Source organism: Salmo salar, chromosome 01 (genome assembly GCF_965601325.2).
Source record: "Salmo salar chromosome 01, fSalSal1, whole genome shotgun sequence".
NCBI classification, from domain to species: domain Eukaryota; kingdom Metazoa; phylum Chordata; class Actinopteri; order Salmoniformes; family Salmonidae; genus Salmo; species Salmo salar.
The window spans coordinates 115,935,286-115,953,516 of NC_138291.1; the positions used below are offsets into that span (position 1 = coordinate 115,935,286).

At 38.4% G+C, this 18,231-nt stretch overlaps 1 protein-coding gene across 3 annotated transcripts in view; it reads right to left on the reverse strand.

The window, feature by feature from the left end:
- Positions 1-18,231, reverse strand: part of LOC106594265 (receptor-type tyrosine-protein phosphatase epsilon) — a 56,144-nt gene that overhangs the window by 8,971 nt on the left and 28,942 nt on the right. For all 3 annotated transcript variants that reach the window (XM_045687672.2, XM_045687670.2, XM_045687674.2), the window contains 7 exons: positions 17,068-17,141; positions 7,712-7,848; positions 5,975-6,065; positions 5,413-5,489; positions 5,167-5,203; positions 4,916-5,013; positions 541-660 (listed from right to left, as the gene is read on the reverse strand). In XM_045687672.2, the coding sequence (XP_045543628.1) occupies positions 541-660; positions 4,916-5,013; positions 5,167-5,203; positions 5,413-5,489; positions 5,975-6,065; positions 7,712-7,848; positions 17,068-17,141 (634 nt within the window). The remainder of the gene's footprint in view (positions 1-540; positions 661-4,915; positions 5,014-5,166; positions 5,204-5,412; positions 5,490-5,974; positions 6,066-7,711; positions 7,849-17,067; positions 17,142-18,231) is intronic.

Sequence of the window (18,231 nt, forward strand, 5' to 3'; positions counted from 1 at the left end):
CTGTAGACTACATATTTACAGTCAAATACTTATTAGTATCACTTTAGTATACTACAAGTGAACAAGTATAGGACATTAGTATACTACATGTGAATAAGTATAGGACTTTAGTATACTACAAGTGAATTTGTATAGTACTTTGTTATACTACAAGTGAATAAGTATAGGACTTTATTATACTACAAGTGAATAAGTATAGTACTTTATTATACTACAAGTGAATAAGTATAGGACTTTATTATACTACAAGTGAATAAGTATAGTACTTTATTATACTACAAGTGAATAAGTATAGGACTTTATTATACTGCAAGTGAATAAGTATAGTACTTTATTATACTACAAGTGACTAAGTATAGGACTTTATTATACTACAAGTGAATAAGTATAGGACTTTATTATACTACGTGAATAAGTATAGGACTTTAGTATACTACAAGTGAATAAGTATAGGACAGGCAAGCACTTACATTTCCAACCAAACCCACAGTACTATTAGAATCTAAATACCCACATGATTACCATCTAATAATAACTTACATATTGTATGCAGAACTTCCGTATGGTGTAGTCCACCAACACAGTAAAGTCTTCCACAGCCACCCGGACATTACCATAGGTCCAACAGCCCTGGTCTGGCCAGTACTGGTAACACTTGTCCTAGTGGTTGGAAACACAAAACAGGGAAGCAATGAGAGGACACTCAGGTTCTAAACATAGAGGATGTTCCAATGTCTATAGTAGCACCCTAACTTAGTATAAAACAGGGTTGGAATCAGTTCCATTTTAATTCCAGTTCATTCAGAAAAGTATAAATAACCAAATTCCAATTTCAATGATACAGTTTCCTTTTTGAAAAGCATTGAAGAGAATTGGAATTGGAATTCCTGTATATTTACTGAATTGACAGGAATATAAATATCATTGACCCCAACACGGTATAAAACAAATGATTTGGTGTGCATTCTAAGTGCTATGCTAGCATGGAGACTGCATGTCTACAGTGCATTCTAAGTGCTATGCTAGCATGGAGACTGCATGTCTACAGTGCATTCTAAGTGCTATGCTAGCATGGAGACTGCATGTCTACAGTGCATTCTAAGTGCTATGCTAGCATGGAGACTGCATGTTTACATTGCATTCTAAGTGCTATGCTAGCATGGAGACTGCATGTCTACAGTGCATTCTAAGTGTTATGCTAGCATGGAGACTGCATGTTTACAGTGCATTCTAAGTGCTATGCTAGCATGGAGACTGCATGTTTACATTGCATTCTAAGTGTTATGTTAGCATGGAGACTGCATGTTTACAGTGCATTCTAAGTGGTATGCTAGCATGGAGACTGCATGTTTACAGTGCATTCTAAGTGTTATGCTAGCATGGAGACTGCACGTCTACAGTGCATTCTAAGTGTTATGCTAGCATGGAGACTGCACGTTTACAGTGCATTCTAAGTGTTATGCTAGCATGGAGACTGCACGTCTACAGTGCATTCTAAGTGTTATGCTAGCATGGAGACTGCATGTTTACAGTGCATTCTAAGTGTTATGTTAGCATGGAGACTGCATGTCTACAGTGCATTCTAAGTGTTATGCTAGCATGGAGACTGCATGTTTACAGGTCATTCTAGAATATATGGTAGGTCAAGCTGGAGGACGTACGGTGTAGGCCAGAATAACAACATCTAGATTGTACACATAGTATAGAAGATAAGACAGTACTGTATTCTATTCTATTAGTTCACACGCAGGGGGGAAATCTGTCTTGACTTCTTAGCTCCCCCTGACTCTTCAACCTATTAGAGTGAGAAGGAAGAGCTCCCTCCAGGGCCGGCCCGCCCGTTAGGATTAGGTGGCCACCTACTGCGGCAGCTTGACAAGGGCTTCGTTTTCTAAGCTAAACTGACCAAGATGCACTCTCCAACAACACATAAAACCTCACATATTTCTGCCCCAAAATAATGAGTTTTTCTCTCAACCAGTGGCATAAGGGCTTATTAGGTGAGCGCTGATGACGCCCTGTGATAAGCAGTGCTCACTTTGTTAAAGGAAGGGGCGCAAAAAAATATTTATCTTGTCCATTCCCAGGGTGCCTCTCCAGGGTGCTGTTGGAGAGACGCAGCGCTGCGGAGCTCCACCAACGTTCTGTTAAAAACATTCTCTGACGTCAATCATGTAGCAGATATAGCCTACGGTAGAAAGAGTATGTGGCCTTTTCTGTAGCCTACAGGCAGGAGATAACATGAATGACATAGTGAAAAAGAAAGTACTTCTGCATTTCCCGCTGTGTAAACACATTGCCAATAGGCTCAGGATAACTCCTGATAAAGTTGGGTAGCTGATATTCAGAGCTTAAATAGCCACATTGATTAGTCACATGATTCTGGACTAATAAAGCCAATGTAATTGCCTGTTTTATAAAAATGGTAGGCCTACCACAAAGATGGACATTCATAAAATTCCATTGCGGGCTGACACTGTAGGCTACACCCCAGTAAGCACAGACAGATGCCAACGTAATTTGGAAGTCTTTTTTTTTGGTCCTGTCCAGGCGTCGTTTTTTTTTGTTTGTTTTTTTGTCCGGTCCAGACCGGCCTTGAACCAATCATAGACATTTATATTTGGTTCAGGTTTGATGCGGTAGGAACAGCCTTGATTGGACCAGCCTTGATTGGACCAAATCTGAGCCAATCATAGACGTCTATGTTTGGACCAAATCAAGTCTGCTCCAGACCGAACCAAATCAGAACCTAAATTAACCTAACTTCAACGTCTGGAAAATACTTATTTTAGACGTCTTTTCAACATAATTTTTCTTACTAGGACTATTCTAGATTTGTAGGGGTATGCATCACCATCCTAAAGGTGACTAGAAAGACACAGAGTGCAGTAAAGAATGTGAGGGCTTAATCTGCCAGCCAGTCAATCAGAATTAGCCAGTCTAAAACCACTTAACGAGAGTTTGCTGGCTAATTATGATAAAGACTTAGAGGGCTTTATTAGCCATTATTTAGTCATCGATTCCAAGCAGCACAAAAGCTGATTTTAATCTCCTTTCCTTCCTGTTTTTATTGATCTCTGCAGGGTAAGGTCTCTCTCTCTCTCTCTCTCTCTCTCTGCAGGGTAAGGTCTCTCTCTCTCTAACTCTAACTCTCTCTCTCTCTTTCTCTCTGCAGGGGAAAGCTCCTTGGGACTGCTCACAGGGGAAAGTACACATGGAGACAGATGACCTCCTCTGTTTAAGGAGAGATTGTGAAGTGAGACGGAAGTGGAAATAGATGGCTTGACTTCGGAGGCTTGAGGGCACTCTGGCAAAGACAAGTGTAGCAGCATAGTGTAAAGTGTAGTAGTAACATAGGATTAGTGTAGTAGTAATATAGGTTTAGTGTAGTAGTAATATAGGATTAGTGTTAGTGTAGTAGTAATATAGGATTAGTGTAGTAGTAATATAGGATTAGTGTAGTAGTAATATAGGATTTGTGTAGTAGTAATATAGGATTAGTATTAGTGTAGTAGTAATATAGGATTAGTATTAGTGTAGTAGTAATATAGGATTAGTGTAGTAGTAATATAGGATTAGTATTAGTGTAGTAGTAATATAGGATTAGTGTAGTAGTAATATAGGTTTAGTGTAGCAGTAATATAGGATTAGTGTAATAGTAATATAGGATTACTGTAGTAGTAATATAGGATTAGTGTTAGTGTAGTAGTAATATAGGATTAGTGAAGTAGTAATATAGGATTAGTGTTAGTGTAGTAGTAATATAGGATTAGTGTTAGTGTAGTAGTAATATAGGATTAGTATTAGTGTAGTAGTAATATAGGATTAGTGTAGTAGAAATATAGGATTAGTGTAGTAGTAATATAGGATTAGTGTTAATGTAGTAGTAATATAGGATTAGTGTAGTAGTAATATAGGATTTGTGTAGTAGTAATATAGGATTGGTATTAGTGTAGTAGTAATATAGGATTAGTGTAGTAGAAATATAGGATTAGTATTAGTGTAGTAGTAATATAGGATTAGTGTAGTAGTAATATAGGATTAGTATTAGTGTAGTAGTAATATAGGATTAGTGTAGTAGTAATATAGGTTTAGTGTAGCAGTAATATAGGATTAGTGTAATAGTAATATAGGATTACTGTAGTAGTAATATAGGATTAGTGTTAGTGTAGTAGTAATATAGGATTAGTGAAGTAGTAATATAGGATTAGTGTTAGTGTAGTAGTAATATAGGATTAGTGTTAGTGTAGTAGTAATATAGGATTAGTATTAGTGTAGTAGTAATATAGGATTAGTGTAGTAGAAATATAGGATTAGTGTAGTAGTAATATAGGATTAGTGTTAATGTAGTAGTAATATAGGATTAGTGTAGTAGTAATATAGGATTAGTGTAGTAGTAATATAGGATTAGTGTAGTAGTAATATAGGATTAGTGTTAATGTAGTAGTAATATAGGATTAGTGTAGTAATAATATAGGATTAGTGTAGTAGTAATATAGGATTAGTGTAGTAGTAATAAAGGATTAGTGTAGTAGTAATATAGTATTAGTATCAGTGTAGTACTAATATAGTATTAGTATCAGTGTAGTAGTAATATAGTATTAGTATCAGTGTAGTAGTAATATAGTATTAGTGTAGTAGTAATATAGTATTAGTATCAGTGTAGTAGTAATATAGTATTAGTATCAGTGTAGTAGTAATATAGTATTAGTGCAGTAGTAATATAGGATTAGTGTAGTAGTAATATAGTATTAGTATCAGTGTAGTAGTAATATAGTATTAGTATCAGTGTAGTAGTGTATCAGTAATGTGTAATGAAAACAGTTGATGTATTTCTAGTGCTGGCATAACATTACAGAGAAATTCAAAGCAAAGTGAAAGTAACAGTGTAAAAAAAAGTATTGTAACCAGTCACCTCTTTCCTCTCTTTCAGGTTGGTCAGCATGACAATAGTTGCTGTCTTCTGTTCCCATATCATCCTCCAGAAGTCTGCTACTGTGTCTTGTTTAGGACCTGGAACACAACAGTCCATTACCTCATTAACCCATTCATCTTTGTTGACATACGGAACCAGCATCCATATTAGAAAATGTTTAGTTACATTTGGAAGACACACGTGACACTTTAATTAAAATATTTGCTGCAGAACAACATCAATGTATTTACCTTGTGCTGCAATAAATTTGTTATTGTCCGTGTAGCCCTAACAAATAAAAATAAAAACGCTGTTAATTAACAACGTTAAAAAGTAAACTGGTCTTGTTTCGGTTGGAATAATAACATGATATATTCTATAATATATTGATACATATATGATTTCTTATTAATATTATGATATATATGATCTCAACCTTATTTAGGCCTACGAAAGAACACACATTTAAAAAAACAAAAACCTAGATCCCAACTCACATGGATATAGGAAGCGTTGATATAGTCTGAACAGAGGTTTCCATCGAGCTGTGTTAACACCACCCTGGAATGGTCATCTGTTTACAACACATGGACACTTTAGGGCTTCTCTACACTACATTTTGGACAACAATTCCACTAGGTAAAACTGGTCAACTGGGAGTAAAGACAGTTCCTTGATCTCTATTCATTTTCTATTGAATAGATCCTAAAAATCGGAGTGAAGATGAATAAATTACAACCTGGTCTCAGTTTCTATAAAATGGACATGCTTCAGGGTTAATTAATGAATAGACCAAAGAGGAAGTGAAACTGTCAAAAAGGAAGAAGAGCGTAGGCAGAAAGAGAAGAGTTGACTTGCTGTGAGGATCTATATCTACTGCTGTGTTAATACATGTCGCTGGGGAACAAGTCTCACATCACTGACCGGTGCCAAAATAACTGTGACTGATGCTCTGCAAATAGATATAGACCCAGGAAATGTGGACCAAATGACCATCAACTTATTCTTTGACACTAGTTAATGATATAGATGTAGAGAGAATGAGATGGAGCCTCTCACATGGGAGGATGTTGGGATATCTGTTCTTTTCTCTGTTCTCTTCTTTGTTGGCCTCCTGGCATGTCCCCTGGGTATATCCAGATGGCAACGACTGAAAACAAAACAGAACACACCACAGCTAGTCAGTCACAATCAGTCAGCCACTCAGCCAGCCAGTTAGTCAGTCACACCACATTCAGTCAGCCAGCCAGCCACTCAGCCAGCCAGTCAGTCAGTCACACCACATTCAGTCAGCCAGTCTGCCAGTCAGCCAGTCAGCCAGCCAGCCACTCAGCCACTCAGCCAGCCAGTCAGCCAGCCACTCAGTCAGTCACACCACAATCAGTCAACCAGTCAGTCAGTAACAGCCAGCCTGCCAGCCCGTCCGCCAGTCAGTCAGTCAGTCAGCAACACTAGGCTGATCCCAGATCTGTTTGTGACAATGACCGTAGGACGACCACAGCACAAACAGATGATCCCACAATGACCGTAGGACGACCACAGTGTAACCGATGTGAAATGGCTAATTAGTTAGCGGTGGTGCGCGCTAATAGCGTTTCAATCAGTGACGTCACTCGCTCTGAGACTTGAAGTAGGGTTTCCCCTTGCTTTTGTGGCGCGATGGGTAACGATGCTTTGTCGGTGTCAGTTGTTGATGTGTGCAAGGGTCCCTGGTTCGAGCCCAGGTTGGGGCGAAGAGAGGGACGGAACCTACACTGTTACAACAGCACAAACAGATCTGGGACCAGGCCTTGTGCTGCACTGTTTTACACCTGTTGTATCCTGTGCACGTGGCGAATAAACTTTGAAACTTAAAAACCTGAATCAGGCGCCACTTATAACACGTTGTTCAACAGTTTACATAACATACCATGCATTACAAACCTATCAGGTTACCAGTATTACATAGGCCTTGCTTCCAGGCAGAGCATGTGTATTGTATAGTGAAACCTACAGGTCTTTGTTAAGGCAGTCTATAGGCACTTCCTGTACCACCTCCAGTCCATTAACAGTGACGAACGTAAACTTCCTCTACATGGAAAACCTCCCACAAAGAGTGTATCCTACGGTCCAGAGATCCTGAATCATCCTGAATCATAAACTCAAGGCTGTGTTTGGACGTCCGTAGAAAACCCCCCTGAATCATGAATCCCCAAATAGAACACAGGGACACTTTATCAACGACTCATACATGTGTGACACATGATGAACCACTGTAATTTTCCTAATTTCCTCAAGATATCAAAACATACAGCGTCCATCACAGCCGCTGGGTATCTTTACTTGATCAAAATGAAATCCTACATTACATTCTACCTCTCAGCTTCTGATATAAATTCACTTTCCAATCCAACATTGTATATTCATCCTACAGTGGCGCCATAAGGACACTTTTATCCACAGACAGACAGACAGGCAGACAGACAAGACAGACAGACAGACAGACAGACAGACAGACAGACAGACAGACAGACAGACAGACAGACAGACAGACAGACAGACAGACAGACAGACAGACAGACAGACAGACAGACAGACAGACAGACAGACAGACAGACAGACAGACAGACAGACAGACAGACAGACAGACAGACAGACAGACAGACAGATATTTAGTTCCTGAGTACATTACTGCTGTAGCAGTACTGAGAACATTAGAGGAGAGGGTTACACCTACACTGAACTCCTCTCTGACCTGTTTGTCTATAACTGATTACAGTACTAGGACAGTAGTAGTAGTAGTAGAATAGTCCTTACATTGAACTCCTCTCTGAAGAGTTTGCCGTCGTCAGCGGAACGTATCCTGGTCTCCTCCTCCAGACAGTCGACTGAGATGGGGAAGTAGGTCTTAGAGGCAGAGGGGGATCTGGGAAGCAGCACCACTGTCTGTTGCTCTGTGGGTGAAGGAAGGGGGAGAGAGAAGACAGGTTCAGTTTGTTGCTCGAAGGGGTGTTGTGAGAGAGAGAGACAGAGAGAGAGAGAGAGAGAGACAGAGACAGAGAGAGAGAGAGAGAGAGAGAGAGAGAGAGAGAGAGAGAGAGAGAGGGAGAGAGAGAGAGAGAGAGAGAGACGGAGAGCGAGAGAGGGAGGGAGAGAGAGAGAGAGAGAAACACTAAAGTTGAAAACTTTGGGGTCACTTAGAAATGTCTTTGTTTTTGAAAGAAAAGCACATTTTTTGTCCATTAAAATAACATCAAATTGATCAGAAATACAGTGTAGACATTGTTAATGTTGTAAATGATTATTGTAGCTGAATGGAATATCTACATAGGCGTACAGAGGCCCATTATCAGCAACCATCACTCCTGTGTTCCAATGGAACGTTCTGTTAGCTAATCCAAGTTTATCATTTTAAAAGGCTAATTGATCATTAGAAAACCCTTTTGTAATTATGTTAGCACAGCTGAAAACTGATGTCCTGATTAAAGAAGCAATAAAACTGGCCTTCTTTAGACTAGTTGAGTATCTGGAGCACCAGCATTTGTGGGTTCAATTACAGGCTCAAAATGGCCAGAAACAAAGAACTTTCTTCTGAAACTCGTCAGTCTATTCTTTTTCTGAGAAATGAAGGCTATTCCATGCGAGAAATTGCCAAGAAACTGAAGATCTCATACAACACTGTATACTACTTCCTTCACAGAACAGCGCAAACTGGCTCTAACCAGAATAGAATGAGGAGTGTGAGGCCCCAGTGCAAAACTGAGCAAGAGAACAAGTACATTAGAGTGTCTAGTTTGAGAACCAGATGCCTCACAAGTCCTCAACTGGCAGCTTCATTAAATAGTACCCGCAAAACACCAATCTCAACGTCAACAGTGAAGAGGCGACTCCGGGATGCTGGCCTTCTAGGAACACCGCTCTGTCAATAGAGGCAGAGACTCTGGAGGACTGATCATTTGGTACAAATCCCAACTATAAAATCTAATTGATCCCCTCAAAATGGGTAAATATCACATTTGGTTAAAACTGAAAAAATAACTTGTACTGGCAGAAAAATATGTGTTCCTTTGCGCAATATATATCCCCCCCTCAGAATCCCCATATTACTCAGAGGAGATCTTCCCCACCCTTGAGGAAGAGACGTGCCATTTCCAGGACCAGGGAAATGTGCTCATCTGTGGGGACACAAATGCGGCACAGGAACACTACCTGATCTAACGACCACATGAGGGGACAGCTTTATTACAGGCCATACTGTTTCTAACTGTCTTAATCTCCCCCATAGAAACAACAGTGACAGCACCGTCAACAACAACAGAAGGGATCTTTTGCAGCTCTGTAGAAGCCTGGGTCTGTACTTTGTCAATGGTAGGTTACGGGGGTCTCTTTGGGGAGATTCACCTATTGCTCACCTCTTGGCCACAGCACAGTAGCCTATATGATTACAGACATTGACCCTTTCTCTCTCAGCTCATTCACTGTCAAGCCACTAACACCTCTGTCTGATCACAGCCAAATTACGTTGTTCCTCAAAAGAACAGACATGGAAACAACCACACATTCACAGCCCAGTAAGCTGTACAGCATCAGAAATTCATACAGATGGGCCCAAAACAGCACAGAAGAATACCAGAAAGCAACCTGGAACCAAAATATCAAAACACTCTTAGATAACTTTCTGGATACCACATTCACTCACAGTAAAGAAGGCATCAATCTAGCAGTAAAAAACATCAACTATATATTCAGGCAAACGGCAAAAGCACAACTGAAATTGACAAAAGACAACAACAACAAAAAATCACAGATGAAACTGGTTTGATGCAGATTGTAAAATTATAAGGAAAAAACGTATAACACTATCCAACCAAAAGCACAGAGACCCAAATAATGGTGAATTACGCCTTCATTACTGTGAGACTTTAAAACTCTATAAACGTACACTCAGAACCCAAAAAGCACAGTACAACAGCAAGCAGCTGACACTAATTGAGGAGTCCATAAACACAAACAACTTCTGGCAAAATTGGAAAAAACTACAAAAATCTAAACAAGAGGAATTAGCGATACAAAATGGTGACATATAGATAACCCATTTTAAAACACTCTACAAAACTGTTCAAAATGACACAAACGCAGAACAACGCCAAATTCATGAGAAGTTGAATGGACTAGAAAAAGTTATAAAGGACAATCAAAATCCATTGGACTCCCCAATTACTGACCAGGAGCTCTATAAGAAACTTCAGGCCCTCAAATTTAAAAAAGCATACGGACCTGATGGCATCCTAAATGAGATGCTCAAACTCACTAGTGCAAAATTTCTATTGGCTATATTAAAACTGTTTAATTTGATCCTGAGTGTAGGTTATTTCCCTGACATCTGTAATCAAGGACTCATAACCCCAATCTTTAAGAACGGAGACAAATTTGACCTCAACAATTACAGGCATTTGTGTGAACAGTAACCTGGGAAAGGTTTTCTGTAGTATTATAAATGTAAGAGTTCTAAACTTCCTTAATAAGCAAAATGTCTTGAGTAAAAACCAAATTGGGTTTATACCAAAACATCGCATGACCGATCATATTTACACCCTACACACCCTGATAGATAATCATGTCCACCAAAATAATACCAAAATATACACTTGCTTTATCGACTTCCAAAAAGCATTTGATTCTATTTGGCATACAGGACTGTTCTACAAAGTTATTGAAAGTGGTGTAGGGGGTAAAACATTTGACATAATTAAATCAATGTATACTGGCAATACGTGCAGCATTAAAATTGGGAAGAAAATAACAGAATTCTTTAACCAGGGGCGAGGCCTTCGTCAGGGTTGCAATCTGAGCCCTGCACTCTTCAATATTTACATCAACGAATTGGCCACTATTCTAGAAAAATCCTCAGCCACTGGTGTTAGTCTCTACAATTCAGAGGTTAAATGCCTGCTCTTCGCAGATGACCTATGCCTGCTGTCACCCACAGCACATGGCCTACAGAAGAGCCTGGGCTCTGGCAGTAAACCCCAAAAAACCTAAAATAATGATTTCTCAGAGAAGATTTTCCAGATCTCAGGGAATTAGACCAAAGTTCTCAACTGGTACAAAATATATATAGTACTGCACACACTACAATTACTTAGGTTTAAAAATAGGCTCAACTGGACACCTTAATGATGCAGTGAATGAACTGAGAGAGAAAGCACACAGGGCATTCTACGCCATAAAAAAATTGAAATACACATTCTAATTGAAATACCTATTAAAATATGGCTAAAACTATTTGAATGTGTCATTGAATGAATTGCACTTTATGACAGCGAGGTGTGGGGTCCACTTGCAAAACAAGATTTCATCAAATGGGACAAACACCCCATTGACACCCTGCATGCAGAGTTCTGTAAGATTCTCCTACATGTCCAGAGGAAAACTACAAAAAAAATGCATGCTGGGCAGAATTAGACCAATATCCACTAATAATAAAAACTCAAAAAAGAGCAATTAAGTTTTGGGAACATCTAAAATACAGTGACCCCCTCTCATATCATTACCAAGCCCTGCAATGCCAAGAGCTGAGCAAAGAAAAGAGTCCCCTCATCCAGCTGGTCCTGAGTTCACAAACCTGTTCTACTAACACACTAAAGCCTCAGGACCAGAACATCCAATCAATCAGAATAAACCAAATTACAACACAGTCAAAACAAAACTACATTACTTATTAGGAACCACAAGCACAAGCACAAAGCAAAATGCAGTGCTATCTGGCCATAAATTGACAGTACACCGTGGCTAACTATTTGGCCATGGTTACTGATCAAAACCTTAGAAAAACCTTGACAAAGTACAGGCTCAGTGAGCACAGCCTTGACATTGAGAAGGGTAGACACAGGAAAACGTGGTTCCCTGTAGAGGAAAGGCTGTGCAACCACTGCACAACAGCAGAACCTGAGACAGAGCTGCATTTCCTGACAAAATGCCAAAAATATAAAACAATTAGAGAGTGTCATTTCCCCAAATGTGAAACCCTTATTCAAGGTTTCAAAGACCTCTCTGATGAGAATAGGCTACCCGTCCTGTTGGGGGAAGACACAGAGAGCTGAGGGCTGGCAGCGCACTACATTGCCACCTGCAATAAGATGAGGGACAGTGTCTGACAGACCAATCAACCTGCACATGTCCTCTATGCTTATTGTTATTGTTGAATGTATGGTTATTTTGACCCTTGGTTATTGATGTTGTCCCGTTAACAATTTAGATTCTTCTTATTTTAATATTGTAAATATCGTCATGCCAATAAAGCAAATTGAATTGAATTGAGAGAGAGACAGAGAGAGAGAGAGGCAGAGAGAGAAAGAGAGAGAGAAAGAGAGAGAGAGAGAGAGAGAAAAGGAGAGAGAGAAAGAGAGAGAGAGAGAGAGAGAGAGAGAGAGAGAGAGAGAGAGAGAGAGAGAAGAGCGGAAAGAGATGGAGGGGGACAGATATACAGTTGAAGTCGGAAGTTTACATACACTTAGGTTGGAGTCATTAAAACTAGTTTTTCACAAACAAATTTCTTGTTAACAAACTATAGTTTTGGCAAGTCGGTTAGGACATCTACTTTGTGCATGACACAAGTAATTTTTCCAACAATGGTTTACAGACAGATTATTTCACTTATAATTCACCGTATCACAATTCCAGTGGGTCAGAAGTTGACATACACTAAGTTGACTGTGCCTTTAAACAGCTTGGAAAATTCCCAAAAATTATGTCATGGCTTTAGAAGCTTTTAATTGACATAATTTGAGTCAATTGGAGGTGTACCTGTGGATGTATTTCAAGGCCTACCTTCAAACGCAGTGCCTCTTTGCTTGACATCATGGGAAAATCAAAAGAAATCAGCCAAGACCTCAGAAAAAAATTGTAGACCTCCACAAGTCTGCGTCATCCTTGGGAGCAATTTCCAAACGCCTGAAGGTACCACGTTCATCTGTACAAACACTAGTACGCAAGTATAAACACCATGGGACCACGCAGCCGTCATACCGCTCAGGAAGGAGACGCGTTCTGTCTCCTAGAGATGAACGTACTTCGGTGCGAAAAGTGCAAATCAATCCCAGAACAACATCAAAGGACCTTGTGAAGATGCTGGAGGAAACAGGTACAAAAGTATCTATATCCACAGTAAAACGAGTCCTATATCAACATAACCTGAAAGGCCGCTCAACAAGGAAGAAGCCACTACTCCAAAACCTCCATAAAAAATCCAGACTACGGTTTGCAACTGCACATGGGGACAAAGATCGTACTGTTTGGAGAAATGTAATCTGGTCTGTTGAAACAAAAATAGAACTGTTTGGCCATAATGACCATCGTTATGTTTGGAGGAAAAAGGGGGAGACTTGCAAGCCGAAGAACACCATCCCAACCGTGAAGCACGGGGGTGGCAGCAATTTTTTATTGTTTATTTCACTTTTCTTTATTATCTATTTCACTTGCGTTGGTAATAAAGCCCCTTAGATTGAAATTTAATAGAGAGAGAGAGAGAGAGAGAGAGAGAGATGGGTTGAGTTGAGAGGAAGTGGTGATGCCTGTATGTACACAGAGAAGTGCCGGAGAAGCACATTTTTTTAGAGACAACATTTACAGACAAAGGTTGGAACTTCAGGACGATCACTTCATCCATCGCAACCTAGAGAAAGCACATCTACGATCAATCAGATGTACATAGACATTCATTTAAATAATTGTATTAAATACTGTATGTGCGATACACACTAACTGATTTCAAATGCTGAATACTTTACATCTAATTGAAATCTAGACTCTTCAAACAAGTGATTTACGTGTATTAGTCACCAATGAACGCCACTAGTTTTTAGAGGTCGCTGTCCCCAGAGCCAGCATCACCAAGCCAGAGGAAGCACAGCCACACTATAATATAGCAGACTCTGTTGGCATACCTGTCACGGCTGTTCAAAGGATCAGACCAAAATGCAGCGTGTTCGTAGTTCCACATATTTTATTTACCATGAAACAAAACGCAATACACTAAATACTTGAATACACAAAAACAACAAACCGTGACGCAGAGAGAAAACACACTACTCAAAATATAATCACCCACAAAAACAGGTGGAACAAACATCAACTTAAATATGACCTCCAATTAGAGACAACGACAACCGGCTGCCTCTAATTGGAGATCATACCAAACAAAACCAACATAGAAATACCAAACTAGAAACTGAACATAGAAATACAAAACATAGACAAACACCCCCTGTCATGCCCTGACCTACTCTACCATAGAAAATAACAACTTACTATGGCCAGGACGTGACAATCCCATGCAACAATACTCTGGAAGGTTTTGTTAGAGTCCAGAATTTGAGAAAAGTCAAAAGCCACAATGCCCTGGAAGAGGTGTGTTAGTGACACATGGGTTCTGGACCCAGGTACTATGGTTACAGGTGTGTTAGTGACATGTGGGTTCTGGACCCAGGTACTATGGTTACAGGTGTGTTAGTGACATGTGGGTTCTGGACCCAGGTACTATGGTTACAGGTGTGTTAGTGACATGTGGGTTCTGGACCCAGGTACTATGGTTACAGGTGTGTTAGTGACACGTGGGTTCTGGACCCAGGTACTATGGTTACACACCGTATACCTGACCTGATGATGAGGGTGTGTTTAACGCCTCTGAGATGTCTATGATGTCAACGATATCCCCTGTACACCGTGGGGGATGAGTAGACAAACAGACAGTTTCATATTGTCACAAAATGTCCTACCAGTAGGTTACTCCACACGTTACCAAGTCAATCAAATGGTTATTCATGTCTTTCTGCTACAAACATACAGGCACAGTCCAGGAAATAGATTCATACTTCTGCAGAGCGAAAATCCCTCAAGAAATAATCTTAGTTTCGTTAACCTCATTGTCAATGTGCCAAAATAAACACACAAACACACGCACGCACACGCACACACACACACACACACACACACACACACACACACACACACACACACACACACACACACACACACACACACACACACACACACACACACACACACACACACACACACACACACACACACACACACACACACACACACATAAACTCCACTGTAAACCTTCTGACAAAAGTGTTTGAAATGTGACCAGAAGAGTTGAATGGTTACCAGCCTGGGCATGTGCTATGGCCACTCGTGTCAAGTAAACAATATCCCAGTTATATTCTGATCAGGAACTCAGTGTTGTTATTAGGACAGCCTATAGGAAGCCTGCTCTATAGTCCAGTTATATTCTGACCAGGAACTCAGTGTTGTTATTAGGACAGCCTATAGGAAGCCTGCTCTATAGTCCAGTTATATTCTGACCAGGAACTCAGTGTTGTTATTAGGACAGCCTATAGGAAGCCTGCTCTATAGTCCAGTTATATTCTGATTAGGAACTCAGTGTTGTTATTAGGACAGCCTATAGGAAGCCTGCTCCATACTCCATACTTTACATTATGTTGTTTGATAAAATATTTCAGATTGAGAAAGCATAATAATAATAATAATATGTTATGAGTATTTATGAGTATAAACAAGTCCTTTAAAAGTACATAATGTTTCCACTTAACTCCAACTATTGTAATGTTTGGATATCCCAAAACAAACACTTCTCATGTGTGTCAAACAATGCAGCTAATAGAGGATTATAACAGTGATATTATTATTATTATAGAGGATTATAATAGAGGATTATAACAATGATATTATTATTATTATAGAGGATTATAATAGAGGATCATAACAGTGATATTATTATTATTATAGAGGATTATAATAGAGGATTATAACAGTGATATTATTATTATAGAGGATTATAATAGAGGATTATAACAGTGATATTATTATTATTATAGAGGATTATAACAGTGATATTATTATTATTATTATAGAGGATTATAATAGAGGATTATAACAGTGATATTATTATTATAGAGGATTATAATAGAGGATTATAACAGTGATATTATTATTATTATTATAGAGGATTATAATAGAGGATTATAACAGTGATATTATTATTATAGAGGATTATAATAGAGGATTATAACAATGATATTATTATTATTATTATAGAGGATTATAATAGAGGATTATAACAGTGATATTATTATTATAGAGGATTATAATAGAGGATTATAACAGTGATACTATTATTATTATAGAGAATTATAACAGTGATATTATGATTAGTATAGAGGATTATAATAGAGGATTATAACAGTGATACTATTATTATTATAGAGGATTATAACAGTGATATTATTATTATTACAGAGGATTATAACAGTGATATTATGATTATTATAGAGGATTATAATAGAGGATTATAACAGTGATACTATTATTATTATAGAGGATTATAACAGTGATATTATGATTATTATAGAGGATTATAATAGAGGATTATAACAGTGATACTATTATTATTATAGAGGATTATAACAGTGATACTATTATTATTATAGAGGATTATAACAGTGATATTATTATTATTACAGAGGATTATAACAGTGATATTATTATTATTACAGAGGATTATAACAGTGATACTATTATTATTATAGAGGATTATAATAGAGGATTATAACAGTGATATTATCATTATTATAGAGGATTATAACAGTGATATTATTACTAATAATGAATGTAACAATGGCTGCTTGTTTTTATAAATGTGTATGTAACACACCAACCGTGTTGAAGAAATACATGTGGAGAGAGCATCATTAAATATAGCTCATCATGTGGTAAGGACATGTCATAGTGAAGCATCGAGGCTACTGCGCGATGCAGATTGGGACTTCTTAGTTGATGTAGGTTAGAAAACAATCTGTCGGTCGTCTCCTTCACATCAGTAACCACAGGAAGACAGACAACAACCACATGACAGTGAGGGGACTCCTGCAGAGCAGAGAAGACTACTCCACCTACAGCTTGACATTAAAACTCTTTCAGTTGTCTCTTCTCAACAACGCGTTTATGTGTAAAGCAAATCAGTTTCACTTTGTTCTTCAACCCAGGGCTCACTTGAAAAAGATGTCAATGTCAATGCGACTTCCCTGGTGAAATAAAGGATCAGTGACATAACGAAGATAAACACTCATTATTAAAGGTGACCGGACCTTGTTCTTCCAGGATTCCATTCGGTATTTTCTTGTCGACTGTTGTGACGACCTCCTTTCTCTGGTTTCTTAACCTGCCAGGTAGACAGAGAGAGACGGAGGAAAAGATAGAGAACATGAGGATGACAGATTAAAGGACATAAAGGGATATATTTTACCTACGACTATTAGTCAAGTTCACTCCAAAACATCAGTTCTAAGAGTTAACAGTTCTAAGTTCTAAGAGCTAACAGTTCTAAGTTCTAAGAGCTAACAGTTCTAAGTTCTAAGAACTAACAGTTCTAAGCTCTAACAGTTCTAAGAACTAACAGTTCTAAGCTCTAACAGTTCTAAGAGTTAACAGTTCTAAGTTCTAAGAGTTAACAGTTCTAAGTTCTAAGAGCTAACAGTTCTAAGTTCTAAGAGTTAACAGTTCTAAGTTCTAAGAGCTAACAGTTCTAAGTTCTAAGAGCTAACAGTTCTAAGTTCTAACAGTTCTAAGAGTTAACAGTTCTAAGTTCTAAGAGTTAACAGTTCTAAGTTCTAAGAACTAACAGTTCTAAGTTCTAAGAGTTAACAGTTCTAAGTTCTAAGCTCTAACAGTTCTAAGAGTTAACAGTTCTAAGTTCTAAGCTCTAACAGTTCTAAGAGTTAACAGTTCTAAGTTCTAAGAGTTAACAGTTCTAAGTTCTAAGAGCTAACAGTTCTAAGTTCTAAGAGCTAACAGTTCTAAGTTCTAAGAGCTAACAGTTGTAAGTTCTAAGAGCTAACAGTTCTAAGTTCTAAGAGCTAACAGTTCTAAGTTCTAAGAGTTAACAGTTGTAAGTTCTAAGAGTTAACAGTTCTAAGTTCTAAGAGCTAACAGTTCTAAGTTCTAAGAGTTAACAGTTGTAAGTTCTAAGAGCTAACAGTTCTAAGTTCTAAGAGTTAACAGTTCTAAGTTCTAAGAGCTAACAGTTCTAAGTTCTAAGAGTTAACAGTTGTAAGTTCTAAGAGCTAACAGTTCTAAGTTCTAAGAGTTAACAGTTCTAAGTTCTAAGAGTTAACAGTTCTAAGTTCTAAGAGTTAACAGTTCTAAGTTCTAAGAGCTAACAGTTGTAAGTTCTAAGAGCTAACAGTTCTAAGTTCTAAGAGTTAACAGTTCTAAGTTCTAAGAATGAACAGTTGTAAGTTCTAAGTTAAAAC